Source organism: Falco cherrug, chromosome 16, assembly GCF_023634085.1.
Source record: "Falco cherrug isolate bFalChe1 chromosome 16, bFalChe1.pri, whole genome shotgun sequence".
NCBI classification, from domain to species: domain Eukaryota; kingdom Metazoa; phylum Chordata; class Aves; order Falconiformes; family Falconidae; genus Falco; species Falco cherrug.
This window is the reverse complement of record NC_073712.1, coordinates 9274685-9301095: the sequence shown is the minus strand read 5'-3', so window position 1 is coordinate 9301095 and position 26411 is coordinate 9274685. Positions and strand designations below refer to the sequence as shown.

General features: G+C 44.2%; 1 protein-coding gene across 6 annotated transcripts; it reads left to right on the top strand.

The window, feature by feature from the left end:
* The first annotated feature begins 27 nt into the window (after window positions 1–27).
* Window positions 28–24907, top strand: TSPAN2 (tetraspanin 2). 6 transcript variants are annotated; one of them, XM_055727900.1, is made up of 9 exons: window positions 209–245; window positions 2732–2834; window positions 12358–12573; window positions 15074–15171; window positions 15622–15696; window positions 16243–16344; window positions 17545–17619; window positions 18342–18425; window positions 19061–20214. In XM_055727900.1, exons 4-9 carry the CDS (start codon window positions 15106–15108, stop codon window positions 19256–19258), a joined length of 600 nt encoding a protein of 199 aa, XP_055583875.1. In that variant the 5' UTR covers window positions 209–245; window positions 2732–2834; window positions 12358–12573; window positions 15074–15105; the 3' UTR covers window positions 19259–20214. The 6 variants fall into 6 exon arrangements, with proteins under 6 accessions (XP_055583870.1, XP_055583871.1, XP_055583874.1 ...); XM_055727895.1 differs by lacking the exon at window positions 12358–12573 and having other exon boundaries at window positions 28–245; XM_055727896.1 differs by lacking the exons at window positions 12358–12573; window positions 19061–20214 and adding an exon at window positions 21159–24907 and having other exon boundaries at window positions 35–245.
* The last annotated feature ends 1504 nt before the right edge of the window (window positions 24908–26411 follow it).

Genomic DNA, 26411 nt, shown 5'->3' with positions numbered 1-26411 from the left:
CTGCCCCATACCCGCCGCCCGCCGGGGCGGGCCCAGGTCGTCGGGGCTGCCCCGGCCCGCCCCTCGCCGCGCCCAGCCCCGCACCTGCCCCCCGGCGCCGCCCCGCTGCTCGCCCCGCCGAGCCGCCGGCGCGTCGGGCCGAGGGTGGGGAGCTGCTGCCGGAGCCGGCGGCCGCCATGGGCACGGGGCGCGGGGGGATGCGCTGCATCAAGATCCTGCTATGCATCTTCAACCTGACCTTCTGGGTGAGCGCCGGGCCGGGGGGGGGAACCGGGCGGGGCCGGGGGGCCGGGCCACCTGCGGGGGCCCCGGGGACGAGGGCGGGCGGCCGGGCGATCAGCGGCCCCGCAGCCCGCTGCCTCAGCCCCGGTGGCGAGTGCTCTCGGCGCTTCTCGCTTCTGTAAAGACGCGGCTCTCCCTGGGAGACGCCGTGCCTGCTGCGGCAGGCCACTGCTGGCGAAAGGCAACTGCCGCAAGCGCCGGGCTGAAGCAGCGCCCACCTCGCCACCGCGCCTGGCATCGCAGCCGGGCGGGGAGGGGTTCCCCCGGCGGTGTCCTCTGACAGAGCCTTCTCAAACCGGGAGCCAACAGGTGCTGCTTTTGCAAATTCATCCTAAGAGAAAGTCCTCGCATCATACTGCACTTTGCTGAAGCTGCCCTAATGACCAGTGTCTCGTGCAGAACCCTCAGGAGATGTGAAGAATGCTGTGTCCATTCTCCCCTTGTTGCACCTTTCTAATAGTCTTACAGTTCCGTAGCACAAATTAATTCAAGCTTTCCTTTTTTCTTTCACTTTCCCTCATGCTGTGTTCTCCCTTCCAGTAGCTTCCCAGCTTTTCACACCAGAAAACAATTAGCAACGTCATCTCCTTAAATGTCTTTTTCTTTCTTTCTCATCTACTAGTGTTTTTTTTTGAAAAGAAGTCACAAAATAATCCTGTTCAGCCTCTCTGGAGCAAGCATGCCTGAAAACACAGTTAAACCAAATGCTTTTCCCTCTTGGTGACAGCACTGCAATCTCCGGGTACACAGTGCCGCTGTGCTCGAGCCCCAAGAGCAGAGTGATGATGCCCAGCTGCAGCTGCAAGGCTGCAGAAGGACAAAGCTTTGTGTTATGTTGTTTCACAAAAGTGACAGTTACTGTGTTCTGCCTTTTCGCTGAGATGGAAGAAACCATCTCCCCAGCTGGACTGGGGGGCATTCATTTCAAACACATCCCAACTACTCGAGGTGCTCAGGAGGCTGGGCTGATGGTGGGGTCTCCTCGTGCTCTGGTGGTCCAAAGGCTGAGCTCATGCCTGCAAGCAGGGAGGTTCAAATATTATGGCCAGAGTGGCAGGGGACCCTCTGTGCTGTGACCCTTCTGTGAGGAAAGCCGCGATCCCAAGCTCTTCTGCCATGTGCTTGCCTGCTTGCTTTGCTTGCTGTAGCTATGCCAGATGAATCAACTGCCAGGCAATGGAGGCCAGCTAAAAAAGCACCACACCAGGCTGCCAAGGATATGTTAAGCCGCAGGTGTTTTGTGAATCTCGTTCAGGTTGCGCAGTTGCTACAGGCCTAGGCTCTGGGCTGCCATCAGAACAGTAGCAGAGCATTGTGCCTGGTCCTGTAGGATGCTGAAGCTCTCTGCCAGGACACACACCATTGTCTGGTAGGCTTATAAATATGTTAGGCATGCGGTGGGTCTGAGACCACTGTCTATAGATCTTTCCCCTCAAACAACATGCCATAACACTCCTAGTCTTGTTTGCATTAAAGAGATTTTTTCCTTGCATTTGACAGAACCCAACACTTGCTTGTTAGTCATTTCTCTAGTCCAAGATACTGTACACTGTAATAATACTTTTACCTCCTAGTTCTGATAGGGGATGCCATGATGATTTACAGAAAAATGCCCTGTCATAGCTGACCCAAGCAAAACTTCAGCACATCCCCAAGAACAATACAAACCTCTCATTCTGGCAGGCCTCCAAACGGAACGCTTCTTACGACCAAGCAGCACCAGGAGCAATTCCGAAATGGCAAATGGTCTCCTGCAGTTTGGTGTGATGATTCAGGGGTCCAGCTGGTCTCTCTACAGCATCATATATCCTGTGACACTGCAGCTGGACCTGTAATACATACCGGGGAAGGGGACACCTCTCAGCCCAAAAAGCCCTAAAACAGCTAGGAGGGTTGGAAAAAAAGTCAATTAAGTTCCTCCTGTCCTAAAAGTTTGGTGTGTATCAAGCTAACGGGGCTTAATTCTGGATCACACAGCACTTCTTCATAAGATGCTTTTCCTACAGTAACAGCACCCAGACCCAGGCTCTGAGTGGCCTCCTGCATTACCACACACAGTCCTGAGGGTTAAGGAAGGAGGGCAGAGTGTTCCTCATGGGTTTTGCAGCCTGTCCTCATTGGCACTCGCTTTTCCCCCACAACACCCCCCCCGCCCCGCTCCCATTCCCCATAGCAATTCAGGCCAAGTTTTGATAACTAAATGAGCTTATTTACAAGGTTTGAAAGTCACTAGTATGTTCAGAAGCACCGCTATGCTGAAGGGCTAAAAGACAGACAGAAGGACATTGCACTTCATTGTTACCAAACACTGGCAAGTGCATCCTGAATTTTCTGACAGTGCAATCCTGAGCTGTGGGATTTCAAGAAAGCATAAGGTGCCAATGACACCTCTTTGATGCTCTCCAGCCAGTTGTTACCAAAGTATTGACTGGTCTTGCTTATCTTCCAGCTGGCAGGATTGGCTGTCATTGCCTTTGGTCTATGGCTGCGGTTTGGTGGGGTTATGGCAGACTTTGCTTCAGAGAAAAAGTCTCCAGAGTATTTCTTCATGGGTAAGTTAAAGTGCCTGTGATAACAGTAGCCTTTTGCCTTGGTTTCATCCTGGGGCATGTGACATATGTTATGCATTGAATTACCTGAAGGCCAACAACTCCTGGGGCAAACTACACAAAACTGGATGTTCTGGTGCAGTGCGTCATGTGCATGATGGCTTTTGTCCTTTCTCTGCTTGGCATCAACTTCCTTAGGCCTAACTGAACTCTGCTCTCTGATTTGATCCAGTCCTCACATATCCTCAGTGAATTGTGCTAATACTGTCAGAACAGAAGCCGCGATGGGAACATGGGGCTCAGCAGTACATCCTCCCAGAGTTTTCTGTGCAGCTGCTAGCCAACAAAATAACAGTGTCATTTCTGAATGTTTCTAACACCAGTGCAGCAGTAACACTTTTGCTCACCAGTTCTCTCTGTGTCTCCACACAGAGACCCTCAGTGTGACTTCTGAGTAACATCAGAGCAAATCCTTCCAGGACTGAAAAGTAAAAGTACACCATGTTCAGTTATCTCAAGAACTGTTTGTCCAGCCTAGGCAAGAACCAACCAGTTCCCCAAGCCCACAGAACTGGTATTGGTTATATCTAATTTTAGGCATGTAACAATTTTTTTTTTTCTCCCTAGGACTTCCAGTTGGGTTTTCTGGAAACACCACCTGTGTTACATACCTATAGTCATCCTTAAATAGCTGCTGTCTAGGACTGCCAGCAATTGCATTTCTTTATCCATTGGCAACTGTAACATGTCTTTACACCAGAAAAGGCAGGGTTTTTTCTGTTTCAATATTTCACCTCTGGAGATCGACTCACTCAATAAATCCAGCTGGTGCAAAGATTTTTGCCATCTACAAATGCCAAGTGTGAATGAGTACCCAGTCCTGCCTTGTCCATCAAGCCACTCTGACAGGGTGGCCAGGAATGGAGGTTGACTCAGTATGTCCTGTAGCAGTCAGTTATCCATTACAGGAATAGGAATATTGCCTGGGCTGTGCAGTTACTCTTAATACCCCAAATCGCTTAGTGAAGACCTTGGCTCTGATACACCAAAGTCCTGACCCCAAGCTTGTTTAATATATGCAACCAGACTAGAGACACAGAGTTGACTATATTGTATTGTGGGAATAGATAGGCAGAATCTTATGTCCAGCAAAGTTTCTGTGGGAGTTTATGAGGCTGAATAAAACCATTCAGATGAAAATTTGATTGGGACCTGAGGGTTACTGTAAAATACCCTGTAGGACCTCCAGTGACACAGGAAGTAGGATTTACTTTTCCTCTTACATCTGAGCTGCTATGTCAGCAGCATATTAGACCACCAGCTTCATTTCCAGATCCAGTTTATACCTGCCGAATTTCCTGTGCTGTTTCTTGGGACTCTTCCCTGCCTTATCCGCTTATATTTGACCGAGGAGATTAAGCAAGACAGAAGGATGTTCTGGCCTTCAAAATCAAGTACTGTTGGTGTGTTAGAAACTAGAAAGTAATACATCCTGTGATGTGAATAGGCACCACAGTAATTTCACAGCTTTGCGGTACACACTGTAACACTGTGTAAACAAGATATTCTTTGGTGCCTGGGTATTTAAGTCTCAAAAAGATTTAATCTGCCTCAGTCCTGAACAGGAACTACAAAAGCTGTGGAATTGTTAATTTTGGGAAGTCCTGAGGAATGTTCTTGTAAGTTTTGTCATATACCATGACATTTAATTATTGAGCTGTGACATGTATTTATAGAGCTGTATGCTGTAATATGTAACTGCTAGCAGAGGAAGTGCTAAGGAATAGGACATAAATATGTCAGGAATTCTTTTAAACTTGCACTTTTGATTGAATTCAAAAGCAAAGTTTTGGCCCTTTTTTGTACTAAGCACTGTGCTCTGTACGAAGCATTCCTGTTAAAGAAGAAAAAAAAATTTCTGTGGCTATCCCTCATTACAAATCATGTTAAATGTTGTTGTGACTTGCGCAGCCATTCAGAAGTCTGAGGCCGTTAACAATCTGTGACTCAGGCGGTGGTAAAAGAATGGTGATAAGTTTAGCAAGGTTTGTTTTTTACAGCAGACAAGGCTGCCCTTGACAGTCACACTCTAGAGCTTTTACCTCACTAGGAGATTTCATTTCTGAGTCCCCCTTGACAGCTGTGTATTGGGCCCTTCTCCTGGAGAGTCTAGGAGTGATGTTTACTTGCCTTTGTGTGTTTGCTCTGTAACATGCATTCTGGGCGACAGCCAGAATTTTGCATAGGAATTCTTAATATGGAGCACTGTTCAACCCACAAGGAGCAGCTGCCCAGAGGGCTGAAAGAGAAAGCAGATCATCAGTATGACTTGGAGATATAAACATATGGCCATATATCTAAAAATAATTTCTTCAGCTCTGTTCCACTGACCACTTTTGTGGCTGCCTTGTGATAACCCAAGCCCCTGTGATCAGATCAGCTTTGTGTCAGTGCTTGGAACAACACTGCAGCTGCATTCAGAGTTTGTTTTGCATATGGAAGTACTGTCCAGAATCACCATCTTGTGGAAACCAGCTAATTTTCTTGCTTCTAAAGAGCAGCACATTCTGCTGTTTTTGTACCTGGATTGAACTGCCAGCTGAATCTAACCAGCTTCTCCCTTGTGCTTCCCTATGATGTTTTTTTTCCTGGATCTGAAATGTTGTTTTAGTTTAAAATAATTGATAATTATATCCTTACATTTTCCATTAGGCCAGGATGAGTCTCCTTAAATAGCCTTGTTCTTTACCAGCAGTCCAGCTGTCTTTTCTGCCCCCTGGAATAGTTTAGGCCATGACTTGGCAACCAGGCCTGTTCATCTTTTCCAGCCACTGAAATGTTTTTGTTGGTTTGAGAACTTACAGGCAGCAGTGCTGAGGTCAAGCACATATGTGTTCTTTGTTTTCTGTTGCTTCTGGTTTTGTATTCAGTGATCCATATTCCCCACTGCAGCTTGCAGTTTTTTAGCCTACAACAGAAAAGACTGGAACTCTTTGACCCATGCAGTTTTCATCTACTTTACCAGATGTATCATACACTGGAGTGGCCTCCTAAAATTGGACACCATCTCCGTACAGCTCCCCAACTTTTGGAGTTCCCAGTGTAGTGGCAGGCATGACAATATTTTTATGTTACTCCATCTCATAGTACATTTCTTATGCCTGTGCTTCAAGTGGTGAGGCAAAACTGTAGCTTTCCTGCTCTATTGCAGTTCAGCTCTGGTAGATTGCATGTATTCCTCTCTTAGCTGTACTTCAGAGGAAAAAAAAAAAAGAAGAAAGAAAAAACCCCATAATTTCAGCAAAGGTCAATAGCTGGGCTCTTACCTTTTTTATCAAAGTTGTCTATTACACTGTACTGACCAAATGGAGAAAAGATCTGTTGAATAAAGGGAATACCCTCAGATTGCTCATCCTTCTTGAGACTCCTGTACCAAGACTCTGGAGAGTTTTTTACTGGACAGGAAAGTCTGCAACAATCGGAAGGAAAAGAGAGATGTGTGAACCCAAGATGTCAGTATTGCTGTCTCACAGTTAATTGGTCCTTATTTGATTCTTTGTAATAGTACTGTTCTTAAATTTAAAAATACCTAAAGCACAGAAGTGCAGACAAAGTGCCTGCTGAGCGCAAATTGAGCATTTGTGAAGTAAAAACTAACACAGGAACTTCTAAAGGGTCAGTTCAAGACATCTGTTCTCCCCCCTCTGCTTTTGGTGGATGAAGAGGAAAGTCTGTTCCGGTTCCTTGGGCAACACAGAGGAAAAACTCTCTGTATGCCTAATAAGAGAAGTGCAGAGGGTCATACCACTGCCAGTAGCAATAAAAATGAAGTGTACATACCCAACAAGCCTCATCAGGAATGGTAACAAAAACTGATGAATGTGAATGCATCAATTTGGATGACTTTCTCATAACTGGTAGCACTGAACCACTGCTTCTCCTGCACCGCCAGAGCTCACAAACTTTCTGCTATGTTACATTCTCTTTGTTCCAGTTCCGTGAGCCAATCCATGGTCCAGGCATTCATCAGGGCCAAACAGTTGTGGACAGAAGTTTCAGGGTGGCTCTGGTTTTTTCTTGGGGTCTGTGAGACCATGAGTGATGATGCTGGCTTTGAAAGGTACAGTTAGATGGCACATGCCTTAGGTATGAAGTCATGTCTGGAGTTGAAGGATATTAGTAGGTTTTCTCCATAGTAGTGGGTGCCCATACAAACAGGGGTTGGCCAGCAGTTAAATCCATGTAAACTGAAATTCTCTGCTGCTGTGCCTCATTTTGTTGTAGTTCTATTCATGTATTTTGGAGTCAAGCACTATACCCTTAGTCAACAGTATTTTCTCTCCAAATTCCATAGCCTCTCAAACTATCAGCCTTTCAAATGAGAGCTGTTGGCAAAGTAGTGTCTGTGTGGAGATGCAATACCACAAGAGAAGCATCAGATGGTCATACCATCAAGTGTATTGGAGAGGCTTTTAGTTGTACTTAAGAAATGAGCTTTTCTTTCTTCCTATCATCTTGTCTCTAGGTCTTCTCTTCTGCAGCTGAGGAAAAGTGGTTTAGAAAAGGCTGATAGTAGCCCTGAGTGGAAAATGAAAGTTGCTGCACTGGAAATCAGCTTAAAAAATAGGCCACCACCACTACTATCCCCAAAAAGAAAGCTTACTCAAAATGAGAGAGTTGTTCGAAAGTCCTCAGTCTCTGTGGTGGATCATAAAACCTAGCAATTAGTTCCTAAGAGTCAGTATCCCACCTAGCAGAGTAAAGCGACCACAGTTAGAATTCTGACAGAACAAGTTAATTAAGCCTAATGGAATAATGTATCCACCTGCCTCAGGCTGATTGTTTTATATTTGCAAAAGGCTGAGATCCAGGAGGCTTTTTTTCTTCTTTTTTTTTTTATTAATCATTTAAGCATAATAATGCACTTTATGCTTTTTGCCTGTTAAACTGTCCTCCTGAGTAAAGCTTTCTCCCACCCTACTCTATGTGTAGCTATTTAAAAGCTAGCCATTTCCACATAGAAACAACAGTTGAACTGACAGTTACGCCATTTCCTTCTTTGACGCACCCTCTTCTTCCTCTAGGCAGCTGCAAGTCACGCTGGTGCCTGCACACTGGTCACATTGCTGCGAACACTGAACTCTTGCGAATACTGCTCACTGCATATGTGGGGGCTCCCTCAGCCTGCTTCAGTGAGCAACCAAGCAGTTGTATCTGGTTCTGCTCAGCCCGCCCATGCTCAGGCCAGAGCCCAGCACCACAGCCTCAACACTTCTGCTTTTCCAGAAACAGCCACCTGCAGCAAGGGAGCTAGGTGACGGGGATAAACCTGTCACTGGTCTTGCATGAAGTAAAAAGACATCAAGATGTTTCTTGCTGTAGCAGCACACTAAACTCCAGGAACACTCAGGCTTTTTTGGTTACATGCTTTGTCCTTCATGCATACTCTCTTTAAAAGGACTAACTGCTCTAGATGCCACTCTCTAACGTAGCCTCAAGAAAAAGAATCAATATAACCAGTTCTATCTGAAGTGAAACGTCCCGTGTTGTGGTTTCATTCTGACAGAGCTGGAAATACAGTGGGGCTGTCCACTATGAAGCCATTAAGAGGAAAGCATTTTGTCTGCTGGAAAAAGATAAAACAACAAAAAAGCCCTTAGCTCCTTTTTGGGGTGCGTCAGTTGAAAAGCATCTACAGAGAGGGTTTTGACTGAGTTGGCTTGTTTTGTTCCAGCACTGACTTCATCTGCACTTGGATGGGTAAAGACAGTTATCTGCAGGGTCCTGACTGCTGCTGCTGTGGGAGCTGCAGATCTCTGTGAATGCATTACAGCCAGACTCTGCCCTTTTGGGTGGCTTGGAGCCTCTGTGTTTAAGCATTAGAAGCGTATAATTGTTGTTGATACCTGCATGGAAATGTATGCATACACACAGGATTATCCAGGGTGTCTTAATCTAAAGAGGATTGCAGAGAATTGTGAGAGGATTTCAGAATATCGAAATACTTGAGTATTAGAAAGGCAGATTGAAATAGAGTATCAATAATGCAAAGTGACACAAATGGTAACAGATAATCTAAACAGCGTAAACACTGGCACACTTCAAATTAGCTGTAACCACACAGGAACGTGATCTTAAGAGTGTCAGTTGTTCTTGACAAAAGTGCCTTGCTCACCTGCAGTCAAAAAGGCATATAAATGTCAGGAATTGTTAGGAAAAGAGAATCCGACTGAAAAATTTCAATGTTGTGTAAATTTCCAGTGCTCTCAGTGTCTTGAATGCTGTATGTGGTTCTGGTCAAAAAGAATGCAATAAAACTAGAAAAAGTATGAAGAAGTTTGACAAGATTATTATACTATGCACTATGAACAACTTCCCTGTTGGGAAGTTTTTCACACTATTCATTAAATTGTAGAATCCATTGCCACAGGATTCTGTGAAGTGCAGCTGCCATAGCACAGACCCACCTAATACAGGTATGTTGATTACATCTGATTTTGGTGAAGTTTGGTATAGGGTGAAGTAGATATTGACAGAGCCACTGGAGACTACAGAGAAGGTAATAGCTGACGTACTTTGGCTTACGTGAATATGGGACATTAATTATTTAGGGTTGTGAGATGCATGGGAACAAGATACGTAACAAGTGCTGGTATTCTGCGGAAAATGGGGAGGGCTACATTATGGTGAGACTGCTTTTAAATTCAAATTTGTGCATTATCAGAAGCCTAGAAACTGGCTGGTATCTGTAATGCTTTTGTGGTTCCTGCATGATTAACCACAAAATACCTGTTGAATTCACACAAGATGTGATTATGTCTATGCATTATGCTCAAATTAAGGGTGTGTTCCAATCCTCCAGAAATTCATCTTCCTTCACAGTACTCTGCCTCTCCTCTCCAGTGCTGTAAATATATTTTATAGATAAATATACTAAAAATCTATTGACACGAACATGGTAATCTCTAGTAATAAGCCTGTTTCAGAAACTGACTTTGCTACTATGTGCAGCATACACGCGTCCCTGTCTGGCCTGTTATTTCCAACTCCTACATGCGTTTCTCATTTTTTCCAATAGTGCATTTAGACTGCAGGTTCCTTGGTGCTATAGTGAGGGCTTGAGAGCCTCACAGCACATCTGCCTCCCAGACAGTAATGCACATACAGCCTCAGGAAAATCTCTTCAAGTCTGTGTTCTAGGACTGCTCTCATCACTGCCTCTCTATCCCTTATACCAAGAACTGAGTGAGCTGCTTGTTTTCTCAGTGGAATATGAACAGTTCGTGGTTTGTTCAGTGGTAGTTGCCCAGCCCAAAAAAGAAAAAGTAGAATTATTTCAAATGGAAAGTGATCATAGCAGCCAGGTAAACAAGAAACCCATGTGAAATAAAGCCAGACAGAGGGCCAGTGTCTGTTCCTGCTCTTTGCAGTAGGCTCTAGATGGGGATTTGTATCTGAAAACTATCAGTAAGATTTTGGAAAAAAAAAAACCAACAACAACAACAAAAAATATCAAAAAACAACTCTGGGAGTGAGTTCTATTCCAGACTGTGAAATCAGATCTCTACCAGCCTAGGTGGCCAGCAGAGTGTATCCAGTGGCGGTGGTGATGGTTCATGCATTGTCTGAAATTAGAAAGGCTTTAACCTTCACATTAGTGGGTTGCTACCTGTCTGGTTTATGTTGTAATGTCTCCTTTCTGTTCATAAACATTAGTACACGCTTCTGCCTGTCACATGATTCTTGGCAATGGGAGCACAGAAGGACTCCCGTTCTAAGGACAGTTGTTACTTTGTCCAAGTGCCATATGACAGACTAAAGAACTGGTGACATTTCCTTTCAGCTTCGTAACGCATAATTTGCATTTACCTTGACAGCAGTTTTTAATTGCTCTAAGGAACAAAGAACAGATGTCTTGCAGATTTCACTCGTGATTTTTCTAAAAATGGGGCTGATCCCTGATCCACATAAAAACATTTTGCAGTTAGCAGCTATAAAATTCCATCCTTCTCTTCTACCTAGTCTAAAATGATGAAATTCTGTATTCGCTGCAAATCACAAAGGTTTTGTTCATCCAGAAATGACACAGAATTCCCTTTATCCTTCCTGAGGGTCGCCTTCACACTTGCAAATCCAAGTGCAGCCCCAATACGGTGTATGTGCTCATACCCAGAGGAAACAGCATCTTAGGGAATACCTCTGTGCCGTGAACATAGGTGCCAGTCTAGAGCTCTCGACTGAGTTGTGGATTTGCCATTCTTCACTACTGGGAGCCACAGGCAGCTCTGAGATTGCCAGGTAACTTTTTCATTCCCCTTGTAATTGCAAAGCAAGAGTCTGCTAGAAAATAGGATCCCTCCTCTTTGCATTTTCTCAGGGAATACACCCCTTTGATATTTTCCTTTCAGGAAATAATGATTTTCCTCACGGGATGAATCAAAAATCAAGTACATAGAAAAGCTGCTGCTTTACTGCTTTCCAAATTTGTTTGTTCAAAATGAAACAATGGCTGAAGTATGGGCTTCCCCCACTCTTACACTCTCTATTTTTTAGTCAGAAGGGAAATCAATTTGTTATTAGGTGTTCTCTCACCTGACTTACTGCAAAAAGCAGAAGTGTTAAGTTTCTTTTCACAGCTTATAAAAATCTGCGTATTTGTATGGGGAGAGGATGTTTTAGCACAGCTAAAACAAAACAAGGAAAAAAAAAACCCAAAAAAACCACCACCCCAAACCCTATTTCCTTCAAAAAAGGTCAAAAGAACAGGCTTTCTCCAAAAAAAACCCACTCCGATGACACTTCATTATTCATCCTCTTGGGTTTACAAAGAAACCTGTATTTACTTCAGCACACCTCAGTGATCGGTGTCCTGGCTGCATCTGCTCAGATCAGCCAGTTTTCTGTTGCATTTTGCACGTGGCTTTTAATTCTGTGGAACGTGCCTCTTCATCCCTTTGCATTCAGGGGCTAAGAGTGACTTGGTTTGTGGACCCTGCATGCAGGTGCAATTAATATTCCCAAGTTGTGGGCAGTCACATAGATGGCAGGTTTCTGCCGTTAGGTCCAGTATCTGTCCTTAATGCCACAGCAGTGTGCCTCTTCTTAGTAGTCTCTTCTGTTGTCTGCTCTTGTATAGGCTGTGTGCTGCCAGTGAACTCGGAGACTAGTTAGTTGTCAGCCCCTCTCTCCTCTTCATTAGTAGACATAGATCAAAGTAACAAAACTAGGAATCAGCAAATGCACAGAGGCAAAAAGAGGTAAAAGGAAACATTTCACACAGACTACAAACACTTGTTTCCTTTCTACCTTGTACTTTTTTACTTCTGCTTCACAAAAAGCTGCAGCTAGTCTTCTCAAAATTTTCCATTCACCGAAACAAGCTCTCTGCCTTGACCTGACTTGCAGACATCTTTTTGCCATGCTGAGCTTTGTGGTGAACTTTTTTGTGTCAGTTTCTAGGTATCAAATGTATTCCATTTTGTGACTATAAACTAAGTGTCTTTTTTGTTTCTCTGCTGTGCTGTAGATGCCAAATTGGAGGCCATGCCAAGGCTTTGTATTTTACAATGGAAGTGCTTATGAATAGAAGCTGATCAAGGCTGTGCTTTCCATCCTGCTTTTTTGAAAGGAACAGGCTTTAGTGAAGCTTAGTGTTGTGGTTTAACCCCAGCTGGCAACTGAGTACCACACAGCCACTCACCACACACCCCACAGCGTGATGGGGAGGAGAATTGGGAAAAAGGTAAAGCTCATGAGTTAAGATAAGAAAAATTTAATAATTGAAATAAAATAAATAACAAAAACAACAATTGCAATTAAAAGGAGAGAGAAGGAGAGAGGGATAAAACCCAAAGGGAAAAAAAACCCGAGTGATGCACAATACAGTTGGCCCAACCCTGCTAACCGATGCCCGGCCAGTCCCCCAGCAGCAATCAGCAGCCCCCAGCAAACCCCCCCAGTTTATACACTCAGTGTGACATTCTATGGTATGGACTATCCCTTTGGCTAGTTCAGGGCAGCTGTCCTGGCTGTGTTCCCTCCCAAGTTCTGGTGCTCCTTCAGCCTTCTCACTGGCAGGGCCTGAGAAACTGAAAAGTCCTTGATTTAGTGTAAACATAACTTAGCACTAAAACCACCAGTGTGTATCACCATTGTTCTCATAATAAATCCAAAACACAGCATCATACCAGCTACGGAGAAGAAAATTAACTCTATCCCAGCTGAAACCAGGACACTTAATTACTTCTGACACATGATACTAATGCATAGTGATGTATGACATTACCACCACCAAACTGCTGGATTTGTCTGCTTTGCTGACCCTAACTGGGCTAATTTTGATGGCTATCCGTGCATGATATTTCTAGGTAAGACTGTGATTCTAAGGGGTGACATACATTGTCACCCTTTTCTTTTTCTTTAGAGTGTCTTGCTTTTCAGTTTAGGTCTATTCCTATTAACGATTTGAAGTGATCACGCCTACACTGCTGCATATGGCCCACTAAGAAAAGAAATACTAGCTAAAATGCTTCTGGTTTTGTGGAGTATTTTTAAGTGTCATTATTTTCTGTCCAGAAATAGCTTTCTGAGTATCAGCAACTGCTAGTCCCAGGCTGAGAAAGGACAAAGTCTGGACTGAACTCTCCTGAGCAAAGATGGAAGAAGGTGGATTTAACCGCCCGGCTGTGGGGCCAGATGCACAGCAAGCCCAGCTCTGCAGCGAGTGGCATGAGTTCTTCCTGTAACTTGCCTTAAAAGGGAAGCTCTGACTGAGGTAGCGGTTCAGCTGTGAGTCATGGAAGTGAAATGTTAAGTCTGTTTCTCAGACAAAAGCAACTCCAAATTCCTGAAAGTGGTCTCACCCCTGAGCCTCAGAGAGCTTTGTCTTTGCTAGCTGGAAACAACAAGAAGAAATGGGAAGACTTCTTTCCAGTCTTCTTAATCAAAAAGTGTCTCTGTTAAGTTCCCTAATAAGTAATAACAGAGACTGGAGTAGGGAATGACATGCAGAAAAGGGTCCAGAAAACATCTTAGTAATTACACTGTTACCACGGAGATCTCAGGAAATGGCAGGTTTGCTGTTTTGCAGTTGAACAGCAGGTTCTGCACCTGCAAGAATTTGTTTGTATTTTCCGATTCGTCTTCCACAAGGGGCTGACCTTTCTCTTCTGAGTCACATATGTCTTTTAAATCCCTCCCTCAGTAAAAAACACTGTGTTGTGAATATGTGTACAAGTATTAGCCTGAAGAATGCTCAGTCCTAGTAGGTCACAAGATGCCAAAACCTAAAAATCTAGCAAATACAGAGTATGAACAACCAGCACAGTCAGCAAGCAGCAAATCCCACGTATCTGGCTTCACAGACCTGACAAAGCTGTATTAATTATAATTGTTTTATTTCTGTTTAGCAGAATGTATTCCTCAGCAGTAGTCCCTGGCACAAGAAAGGTACCAGGGCAAGAAGGATGGAGGGGAGGAGAAGGATCACAATAGCTGGGATAGATATTGGGCTGATATATAGTGGTGGACAGGAATGTGCCAATGAATGGACAGCAGGCAAGAGTTCGCTTCCTCCAAGCAGGCTGCGTCTGTGTGGCAGAGTAGCTAGATGCTCTGCACTAATAGATTGATTCATTGTTTTTTCATTTTCCTAGGAAGCATTGCAAACTGTTATTTGTAGGGCTTTCTAGTCTAGGTTATACAAGGCCTGCTAACAGTAAATGCCAGTAGCCCTGATAACCCTAAAGATTTGGGTCAGATTTTAAAATAATGTTTAAATTGGTAATTAAGAATACTAAACATTCCCATTAAAAATTTGTGTAGTCAAAGCTGGGAGCAAGGCTCACTGTGCCCTCTAGCGTACAGTCTGCAGCTCATTTCCAGCCCCGAATGTCACAGAATAAGCCCTCTAGCAACACTGGATTTTTTTTGCCTTTTGTTCCTCGCTGAAGAGTTGTAAGGCAGTTCTGGATGGTGTGATACATGTTCTTCAAGGACTGAGCTGCCCTTGAGACAAAAACTTGGGAGGTGGAAGTTTTCTTATTCGTCTTCCTGAGATCCTCCAAGAACTCTGAAGAAATCATTGGTCTCCTTTTGTGGCAAGAGAAACTTTGCTGTGTAGTAGGTGTTCTTTGTGAGACCCAGAGACCATTGTTACTTATAAATGTGTGGTTTTGACAAAATAGGTAGCAGACTTTGGGAAGAGAAACCTTAAATTCTTGTCTGATTCTGATTTTTCACAGGACTCTATGTATTGGTGGGAGCAGGGGCTCTCATGACCACAGTTGGATTTTTTGGGTGCTGTGGAGCAGCGCGGGAGTCTCAGTGCTTACTTGGAGCAGTAAGTAAAAGGTTTCAAGGGCCTGGGATGCACAGGAAAATCATTCAAAAGCATATGCATTATGTCACTAACAGAAAGATCTTTATTGTCCAAGACCTGAAATGTCTTATGTCCTTTTACTGGCTAATCTAACAGCTCTAGCCACTGTGATACTGCAGAACTTCCATACATGAAGTTCCATTGCTTGTCTCATGTGATGTATTTCCTGGAATGACCTTCTGTCTTTTCTGAAGCTACCATCTGAGCCACATCTTTGCTGTTTCCACCTTTCTTTCCGTATTACAAGCAGTCTGACTTGACACCCTTGTTAAGGACCCTGCTTAGCAGCTTCCTTTCAGTTACTGTGTGGGCTGTTGAGGCCTGGGCAAGAATGAGGGGACTGACTGGCAGTCCATATGAAGCAGAATTGCGCAAGGTATATTAATATAAGATTCTCTTCTTCCTCTGCAGTTCTTTGCTTGCTTGTTGGTGATATTTGCAGCTGAGGTCACTGCTGGAGTATTTGCCTTTATAGGCAAGAAAGTGGTAAGTAGCATGAACTTCTAATGTAGTAACAGGGCAGTTACGGATTCCAAAGCCAACTGACCTACAGTCTGGCTCTTGCATAGGAAAACTTTCCGGGAGAGTTTTCCCAGGAATACTCTCTGACATGCTTATCTGGAGTCAATGAGAGCTTGTGTTATCACCAGTCCAGAATGGGGTGCAGTTTTTGCCCCCCTGTAGTAAAGAAAATCTGTAGGTGTGGTTCAACCTTACATCCATAAGGAACATCAAGTGGAACAGTATGATAAGAGGGTATTGCTTGGGAGAAGGGCAAACAAATTCAGGCACGGAACTTCTCCAACTAACAGTGTTTAACCAAACACAGAATACAGCATATGCACATTCTGACCCATGCAGAGTTCCTCTGAACGCCATTACGCCACAAAACCTTGTATATTTCCAGTCATGGTACTGCAGTTTACCAGGTGTCATTTTCTGCTCTGGAGGTTGATGACACAAGCTGGAAGTCTGCACTGGATTGGGAGTAAGACTTACTTGCCACTCACTTGGAAGGTCTGATTTCTACAGGCAATACAGGAAGCCCAGAAAATCTATGAAGACATTTATGATGACTATATGAAAAATCCAGGGGGGGAGGTCAACAGGACTATCTTTCGCTACCACTTGGCTGTGAGTAGTCCTCCTGAACTTTAGTACCTTGCACTAGTACTCTGCTGTCACATTACCTTTTAAAATTCAAAATGTCTCCCACTGAGGTATGAAAGTATAGAACTGAGTATTACTTAAAATGGAGCCAGAGGCTCACATCCCAGTTTCCCAATGGCTCTGTCAAAATTCTGGTTTCAGATCACAAGTGAACCCTACCTTTGAAAGTGAAAATGGTCAGGCTTTAATTAAATTTCAGGCTGATGCTTCTTGTCTTTGTTGTGCAGAAGATACAACTATTATGGCCTTTTTGAATATTAAAATCCAAATATAAATACTCACAAATGCAGAGAGGTAGAAAGGTCTGAATCTGTCTGCATTTGTCAGAGAAAAAACTGTGACCTGTGTCCCAGGACATACAATGTGGCAAATCCTGCCACTGAACTAAGTAGGTAAAGAACCAAAAGCACATGTGACTCAGTTCAGGCCACCCAAAAAGCATCTGAATCAGAATTAGAACCTGTGACTTCCTGAATCCTATTTGTGTCCATCCTGTATGTACACTGCCTCCCACAGAGATCAAGCCCAAGCTTTGTTGCTCCTTACAGCATTCCCACATTCTTTAGAACAAACATTTCACAACCTCAGACCCTTTTGTCCTGCTCCCATAGCTGTTATTTCTGACCCAAAGAGGAATTCCAAGCATTCTGTGGGAGACAGGCAAACAGGAAAAACAAACCCTCTGAAACACTCTGATTTATTACTGTCTCCAAACCCAGAACTACATTTTGTCAGAAATAAAGATGCTAGCATTCTCTGTTGTAGCTTTTGTGCATTGCCCTTAATTCTGTACGCACTATTTGACCTTTCTACTTTCTCCCTTTAACTCCCATTTCCTTGTATGCCAGGGATCTGCTTTTCCAAAACCCAATTGTTGGCTTTGTTATGAGATACTGTGATAAAAATCCTTTCTGGAAGTTGTTGTTAATACAAATTTGTCTGTTTGCTATGGCTTCAGACAAACTGATTTTTGAGAAATCTGACCCACACAGCTGGAACTCCACGAGAGGTAGCAGTTAACGTAGGGCATAAATTTATTACTTGATCTATATTGTTTCCTTTTTTTAGTTATTTGTTGTCTCACTTTCAGTATGAAACAAGCCTACAGTTTGCCCTTCTTTGATCCTTCATCTCTCTCCCACTCCCTCTCTCTCTCTCATTTAGCTCCAATGCTGTGGTAAAGATAATATGGAACAACAAATGGGATTACCCTGTCCAGAGAATATCCAGATGCCAAAGGCAAGTGTGCTCTGTTCTGGTTGTTCTAATCACCTTTTCATGTCAATTGTTTCGTAAAATTGGAAAGAATCTGTAAGAAAGGAAGAACTTCCTTTTTACCTCTGAAATTCCACATGAAATGGAACAGAGTGGAAGCAGAAATAAGTTGGACATCATATGGAACATGCCCACCCCTCAATTTCTGAAGCCTGCTTGTAGCATCCCATGGTAGCTGAGAAAATATTACATCATCTGAAAAGTGGGAAGGACATAGCAGAACAGGGGTTCTAAATTAAAAGCCCTATGAATGCTGAATTTTGGCAAGTGTCTGCCTTAATCACTCATGGAGACTCCTGACTAGAAACTCTGTTGGTGTTAAGGAGGACACTGTTGTTTCTGTCTTCTGTGGAATCTGCTTGTGAGTACAATGTCAATCTGAAGGGCCAAACTTCTTGATTTAGCACAGCCTATCTTATAAAGGGTTTTAAATCTAGGGAAGAATGATAGTAAGAAAACTATTTGTATGTGTCAGCCTGTACAGGCAAGTGGTACAGAAGTCTCACTAGAAAAGGGAATATGCTGTGAAAATCATCCAACAAAACACAAGGCATAGATGCAAGAAATAGGACAGTGATTGCAATAATATTCTTCACGTTCATCTGTTGTCTAGTGAGAACAGCTGATGGAGTTGGTTGGAATATATTTTTGTAGGAGTAAAACTCTTTCCATTTTGTTTTTAATAGAACTGCCTGATTGAAATCCAGAATGTAATTGATGCTAATCTGCATTTAATTGGAATTGTTGGAATTGCAATTGCTGGCATCACAGTGAGTAAATCCACGTTCTCACTCTCAAATCTATATTTGAGCTCAGTACCCTGTCCCTTACTCAAAGCTTTACAGAAGGTGTTTTGCAGCAGCTGATGAGATTCCTCCGAGGTGTAGCTGTTCTTGTCACTTTCAGTGTGTCCTCTCTCTGGAAACTGCCCACATGGGCGCAAGCAGACTTGTGTGACTTCATTTTATCAGTTTCTTTTGTGTCTTTAGACAGGATCTGAAGTACCTAATGGTAACCTTATTTTGTTTTAATAGCAGGAAAGCAGAATGCACATGAACCAAACTGAAAAGCAAAAGGCCATAGCAGCATTTCATCTATTCCAAAACAACTGCAGACTGATGCTTTAGGCCCTTTGAGGATCGATTCCTTAGATTGCAAAAGGAATAGAGAGTACCTACCGTTTGTATAGAAATAGCTTTCCAGGAAAATGCTGGCTGTAGCATTGGTTCGATATGAAGGATAGTTTAGAAACAGACTTTCTAGGCCACAGATCTTTTGTTAAAGGAACAGAATTTAAACTGCCGAGTTTTCCAAACAGCATTTCCTTCCTAAAGGCGCAGGACCTAGTTACAGGTAGCCGTTTCATCGATTTGTGTCATCAAAGCACTGACACCTTTCCTTACAGCCCACCTTCTCCCTCAAGTGTGTATGGTATTCCCGTGGTCTGCTCCTTCACGACAGAGCTGTGACCAATAGATGTCACCCTGCTGCCAGGATGTGCAGGAACGGGCAGTCTGTGTCCAGTGCAGGAAGCATTTCCCAGCAGGCGTCCACCACGACTTCCTTCAGACTCAGAAACCAACAGCAGTCTGAAGCAGCATGAGGAGCTAGAATATTATTAAAGCTGCCCCGAAGAGCAGGAGGTTTATGTGGACACTTTAAAGCAGATGAAGGTTTTATGGGTGTAATAGGAACCGTGGAATGGGTAAAGGGGATTAAACAATCCTGTGATTAGTATAAAACGTGAAGGTGTACTCAAAAATACAGCAAAGCAACATCGGTGGTAAAGAGTTCCAATAACCTCATTGCTCTACAAGGGTACACTAGAAATAGGAACATCTCTTCTATGGCTTCCCACCTCACCTATGGCAGACGTTATGAAATGATAACCTCTTCAGCAGCAGAAACATGTCTGTACATTTTTCTGTGCTTATTTCTGACACTTCATGGAGTGTGACTGGTCAGCTGTCTCCTCCTTCCTTAGGGAGGTGTGTAGGGAAGGGATTTAGTGGTTTTAACTAATAGTTAACTCAGTGGTTTAACTGCCTGATAGTACCGCTCATCTCCCATCATTAGCAATGAAGCCTCAGGAGGTAGCTGCTACCTGCTTTGGAGAGTCAGCCTGTGGCAAAAAAAGAAATTTCTGGAGGCTCTGGCAACACCCACTGTTTTTGATTTAACATTCCCTCTAGTTAATTAGTTCCCTAACACAAACAGAGTTTTATATTTAACATATAGTCCTGGTCTTGAGTAGTAACTGTTAAGAGCTTGGCTTTCTCTGTAAAATCACAATCCTCAGCACCAGTTCCAGAGACCTGGGTCCTCTGGAATCGTCCTCTGTCTTACTCGAACATGTGTACAATATTCCATGTAGAAGCATTCTGAAACTCAGAACCTTTTGGTGCAATACTAAGCATAATACCAACACTCACAGTTATCAATGTCAGTGAAATTAATGTTAATACTACTAATGTTTGGGGCTGTTATGCTGGCCTTGACATTTAGAACAAAGAATAGCTAAACTACTCTGAGCAGATAAAATCTTGGCTTTAAATAACAGTGAAATTTCTATGTTAATTGTCTGATGTCTTGGGGTTTGTAGATGGAAGCAGCCACTTGCTACTCTGCCATAAGAACCTTCAGATTGTTCTGATATGCAGACAATTTTATAACTGTTTTGTAAGTGGATCCCTAAATCGCATCCCTTCTCTTCTAGATCTTTGGCATGATATTCAGCATGGTTCTGTGCTGTGTGATCCGTAACACAAGAGACATGATCTAAAACTTTCACTGCACAACTATGTCCCAGGAGTTCCAGACTAAGCTTTACAAGAAGTGCTCTTCTACCCCATTTAATAATTGTAATGCATTTTAATTAGTGTTTTAACATACTGAGAGGAAAATATCCCAGTAGGTGAGCAGGTGAATTGTATTAGTTACAGTAAAACTGAAGTGAACAAAAAATTTAAAATGTCCTTTTTAATGGAAAAAAAGCAAAGGTGCATCTAAGACTAATACGATTTTTAATGTTTGTATATGTGCAATTAAGAGTTTACACATTTATAGACATTGTGTAAGCACATGCATATTTCTTCTTACAAATATATATGCACATGAGTAGGTACCTGTATATGCAGTACCTTGTTTAGGTAAGTATGTGCAAATGGAATATGTTGTGTGTGCACGTTTGCATGCATATTCTTCCAGAGTCTCACTGTGTAAGAGTGTGCACACACCCGTAGGTATACAGTGCTTGAAACCTTTTCACACTAAGCCCCTGGTTGCCAAGTATCAGCAGAGGAACAAACGCCATTTTAAAAAGTAAGACCTATGATCCATTTTGTAACTGTTCTTTCCAAAGCCTAAACAGAGTAGAATTAATAAAACTGGACTTTATTAAAAAAAAAATAATGGCTAAGGGCCTGTTCCCACAAACTAAATCATGTGAGTAGACCCACCAACTTCACTGTCATGCAGAGACTGGATTTATTTATTTTTTTTAGGACTGGACCCTTCATGCAAATACAGAAAGCTCTGGGGGAGGAAACATGTCCAACGAGATCCAGGCTAAAGGAAGAGAGGGAAAGAGGTGGGAAGCTGGCAAGATAATGCAGTCATTTGGGAGCAATTGCAGTGCAAAGTGTGCTTAAGCTTCCCAAGCTAGCCTGAGACACGCACACACACCGCTCTACACATCTTTGAGTTAAAGGGGCCACTAAAATCTTTATTCAGAAGTCCCTTTATCCTGCAAGACTCTATATGGTATATATGCTGGTGCAGGAGTGGAGCCTATATCCAGAAAAGCAGCAGTTTTGTCATACTCTGTAGAATCTGACCGGCCTGTGGAAGCCAACTGAAGTGTGCAAATGGACGGGGAAAGACTCACAGCACTTTAATATCCTCTGTTTCTGCTTCTGTGACTATCACAGCTTCCATGGGGCTCTTACCTCAACCTCTCACCATTTCTTGCGGGTGTAAGGCAGGAAAGAAAGATGGGACCTTTTAACAGAGCCATAAATACTGGTACCTTTAGATTGCATGTCAGGTATAAAAGTTACACTGTGTGCTTGAAATACCTCAGGGCTTGAGTTTACATAAGTTTGTTTCTATATTTTTATTTTTCTATTTGCAATATTTATTCATAAGAGAATGTTCCTTTTAAAAGAGCCTAGAAGGGAGAAAGGTTCTCCCCAGTAGGGGAAAATAAATTACATCAGAGGCTCAGAATCTATTAATTTTTGGCTTACTGGAGATAATTCATCATTGCAGAGAACAGCTTTTTGCTAACAATATCCATGTAGCAGCTCTGTCTCTCTGATGACAACTAGTTCAGATTTCTGATGCAGTTGTTCCATACGTGATGGGGAAAAGTTCAGATAAACTATGTATCTCATTGAAATGGTCCATGATGTCTAACAGGACTTGGCATTTACAAATTGTGGGGTCTTTATTCCACTGAAACACAATGGAAAGGAATGAGATTACAGAAAATGTGTCCATTCTACTGAGCATGTTTGTGTGGAATATATCTCCCTGGTGATATTTCTCTCATTTTCCTAAGAAACTCAACCAACCATCACTTTTCTGTTACTTCACGATTGGAAACAGTATGGCTGTTCTATGTATCTGATTTAATTGACGCATCTTGCTGTGTTACACAGATCTCTCTTTTCAAATTGTTAAACCACAAACTGCCACCAAGACAGCTGCGCACAAAATGCTCGGTAATGCAGCAGGCCCTGCCAACGGAGCAGTCTGTGCCCAGCTTCAGGTACCCAGCTGACAGGGATACATACTGTACACCACAGAAGAGTTAGGCTTGTATCCCTCTGTTCACAGCTGACTAGCTATGGATGCCATGCAAGAGTAGAGCCTGGGACCTCATTCTACAAGCATCAGACCAGGAAACAGGGCCCCCAAACTGCTGTCTGCTCCTAAGAAAGGCTCAGTTGGGAGAATGACACTGGCAGTAAATGCATGAGGGTCTCAAGCTGAAACTACGAACGCTAAGTTTCTCACAGCAGGCAACTGACATAGCCAAAGCAACTTCCTGGATCCCAGGTACACTTGAAAGTGTCCCTACGACTGGTTCTGCTCCAAATAGCTAACGGAATAGTATACAGCTATTTTCTCCCAAGGTAATACTGACAGAAAGAAGAAACCTGTGTATAGTGTCATTTTTGCCATTCAGAGCAAGTTTTCCAGGAAAAACAGCACAAGGAAGCCACTGGTTCAGGTTCCAAGGGATTGCCCTACAGGGATAGAAATTAATTGCAAATAAAGCTATTTCCTTCTGTTACACTCCCCCTTGTAAAGACAGTATCTTATTTATTTTAAACACATCTACATATAATTGGATTTAGTTTCTCTGATTTGTAGCACCAGAATGTAATTTTAGAACCAGTTTACTTCTAGAGTATACTTCTTTGTTTACTGTTTCTTGAGTAAGTCGGAAGATGCCCACTCCTGCTTTAGAGATGCACTGAATAAAAAGGCAGCTTGCAGAAGCCTCTGTTGCTTCCCCAGCTCCCCCACTTCCCCAGAAATACAAAAACATCCAAGTGCCTTATGAAAACAGGCAAGAGTGGTACAAAGAAACCTTCTACAAATTCAGACTTGAACAGCCTAACTTTCTGCTGAAGTGTTTTGGGTTTGTGGGCTGGTTGTGGGGTTTTTTTTCCTTGCTCTGAACAGTGCATTTGTTTTTCTGAGCATAATTACTGCTTATACTGTAGGGTTTGTTGCTATTTAGGTATATGGGATACTTGCACTGCATATCAAGAACAGAGTAATACCAATTACTGGTTTAATTCTGTAAGTTATTGGTATAATTTAAGCTGGAAATCAACATATTATCTATCTACTAGTGGCTTTAACAGAATCCAGAGATACAGCCCCTCTTGTTTCCTGCTGTTGTGAGGTGCATAATGTATTTGCAGTTTTCTCTGCATTTTAGTAACAAACTTTTTTTTTTTAACTCATTCAGGGACAGAAAATACAACTGTTCTTTCCCTGTCAAAGCTGTAAGAATCCTTTCCTGTCGCTTTTAGATCATAGTTAACAACTCCAATTTCCATTAACTAGCTTGAGCAGCCCTTCTTAAATGCTCAGATGTCACAGGCCGGGTTATGGCTATCAAAACTGGATACATAGTGCCCACAGTTTATTGTGCTGCTGCTCTTTCATTTCAGCTTTTGGAAGTGCAAAATCGTTGATCATTGGCAGTACAAAATAATTTCCAAGCAGCTACACCGAATGTCTTCAATAAGAAACCTTTTCAAAAGTAACTAAATCCAAACCAGTACCTAAACTTCCTCAACACAGTTCACGGTCCAGAGTTGCGTGCCAGGATTTCATTAACAGACTCCCAGTGCTGGTATGCGCCAGACCCATAGTAACTGCCATAAAAATCAGCAGGAGTACCTGTCGGGTCCTGTCCCTTGCACCCTTTTGGAGGAAAGTGACAAAAGATCAAATCCCTCCAGGTGATAACTCTGAAAACACATCACACATGTTTCTGTCTTCTTCTGCCAAACAGTTTGTTCTAAAGCATAAAGATGTAAATTGTCGATGCCATTATTGGTGATTGCCTCTCTAAACATCATTATTCACGTTTCCCTTGTCTAATTTTTCTAACTGACTTCAGTGGGAGCTTCACTTGTTACAGGAAAACCTCAGCCAGTTTTGATACCCTGCAGAGATTGCACAGAAGCTGACAAAGCACAGCCCTGTACAATCCCTATGCTGAACGTTCATACTTCACTTCTGTTCATACTGAAAGTGACAGATTTTATAGCAAAATATATTTCGTATGTATTGAAAAATAGATTGATTTATCTTAAACCTTCAAATGCTATATTTTACAGCCTTTGGAGGCTACTGATTAACAGTATCAGATACTGTTCACAGAAAGTGTACATAAATAAAGCTTTTCAATCTTATTTTTTCCTCTCTATTGGTGCTCCAGCCGCTGGGTTCTCCAAAACACAAGCCCCTTCCAATGTAACATATATGTTTCCATAGCACAAATTCTAATACTGGACAGAACTGGCGCATCAGCTGACGCTGCAAAGTCTGTAGCAGAATTACCTCGACGGCAGCTTTCTTTGAGGGAACCCACACACACACCTGACTCGCGGAAATCGGCTTCCGCTTCCTGTAGCGTCTCACGCGTTCTGAAGTGGCGTTTTATCCGCTGTTCTGTCTTGAATTTGAAACAACTTTCCAATAAAAATAACCTGAGATAAACGGCTACCAGAGAGAGTTCGCCTCTGTGCCCTCCGCGCGCTGCCACGGTCGGTCCCCGCGGAGCCCCGCGGTCGCGCAGGGAGGTCCCGGCGCAGAGCCGGCTCGGCTCGGCGCTCCGCCACCCCCCGCCGCAGCCCCCGCCTCACCTTCGCATCCCGGCGCTGGGGGCAGCCGGCGCGCCACGCCGGGCGGTCACTTGGCGGCAGCAGCGCGGAGCCGCGGGTCGCCGGGCGAAGAATTCCCCAGGCGGGGCCGCGAGCCAGGCCGCAGCTCGCCCGCCCCCCTCGGCGGCGCGATTACCTCGGCGCCGCGTTGCAAGCAACGGAGCGGGCCCGGGCCGGCGGGGAGCCGCGCTGCACCGCGCCAGCGAGCGAGACCAACCCCGACCCAGCGGAGCAGCCGCCGCACCGCCAGGGCCCGCCTCAGGAGCCCGCGCGGCCGAGCGGGACCGCCCACAGGGGCGGGGCCGCGGGCGGAACTGGCTCCGCATTGGCTGCCCGGTGCGGGTGCTCCCCCCGCCCTGCCGGGCCCCCGTCCGCGGGAGCCGCTGGGAGCGAGCGGCCAGCTGTTGGGCCCGGCGCCGTTAACGGTGCCCGGCGCCGACCAGGCGGGAGGCGGCTCCGCGCCCCGCCACACAGCGGGCGAGGCCCGGCGGGCGGCGGCGCCCCCTGGCGGCGGGGCGGCACGAGGTGGCCGGGGGCAGCATTCGCATCCCCCGGTTTCAGCCATATTAGTCCGTCTGGGATCGCACTTCCCAAAGGCAGCCCCGGCGCGGCTGTGCCCTGTGCCCAGCTCCCCGCCCGGGGCGGCCGCGCCAGGCCCGGGCGCTTGGCTCCGAGCTGGACAGCAGTGGAGGTGCCGCGTGGCCTGGCTTTGCAGCCTCTCCTGGGCGGGAGAGGCCTAACGCTTGTGATAGCAGCACCGAAGAGGAGGGCGAGGATGTTCAAAGGAGGAATTTGCCTCAGCGTGAATCAGGCCATCTGAGCCACCACGAGCACCCTGGGCATCGTGTGCCCGATGCCTTTCTGTGACCTTCACGCTGGGCGCAGGGTGCTAGGGGTGGAGGATATGTAAGGGTTGTCTGCAAACATGGCTTAGTTCTGTGAAAAGGCATCTTAAGAGAAATCAAACGAAGCAAACACCTGACCGTAAGGAACTGCCACCTCAAGAGGTTGTTGCCACTAGACCTGAGGGTTTTAAAAGTTGAACACAGGCACTGCTGTAAGGCCAGCGGGACAAACTGCTCCAACGGCCTGTAAATGCATATTAAAATAGATGTGTTCACACACCCGATACATGTTAAATTGTTTTTTTCTTAAGTGTAGAAGAAGTCTTGCTAGTTTTTTTCTTCTCGGTGATGTTTCGCAGGTGCTAACCACAAAAATAGGCTGTTGGGTTTTGCGTACATATGTTCATAGGGAAGGCAGGTCAGTCAGTCCCAGATGTAAGGGAGGATTGTGATAATTTTGCAGCATTGCTTATTACTGTAAGTAGGCCTAGTTCCCTTT

What these genes read in the sequence shown, in the direction of transcription:
- TSPAN2 (XM_055727895.1), top strand. Translation starts at nt 177, where the DNA reads ATGGGCACGGGGCGCGGGGGGATGCGCTGCATCAAGATCCTGCTATGC. An exon ending in TCCAGAGTATTTCTTCATGG is followed by an intron (nt 2,835 to 15,073) that starts GTAAGTTAAAGT and finishes GATTTTTCACAG; the next exon opens with GACTCTATGTATTGGTGGGA. An exon ending in CTCAGTGCTTACTTGGAGCA is followed by an intron (nt 15,172 to 15,621) that starts GTAAGTAAAAGG and finishes CTTCCTCTGCAG; the next exon opens with TTCTTTGCTTGCTTGTTGGT.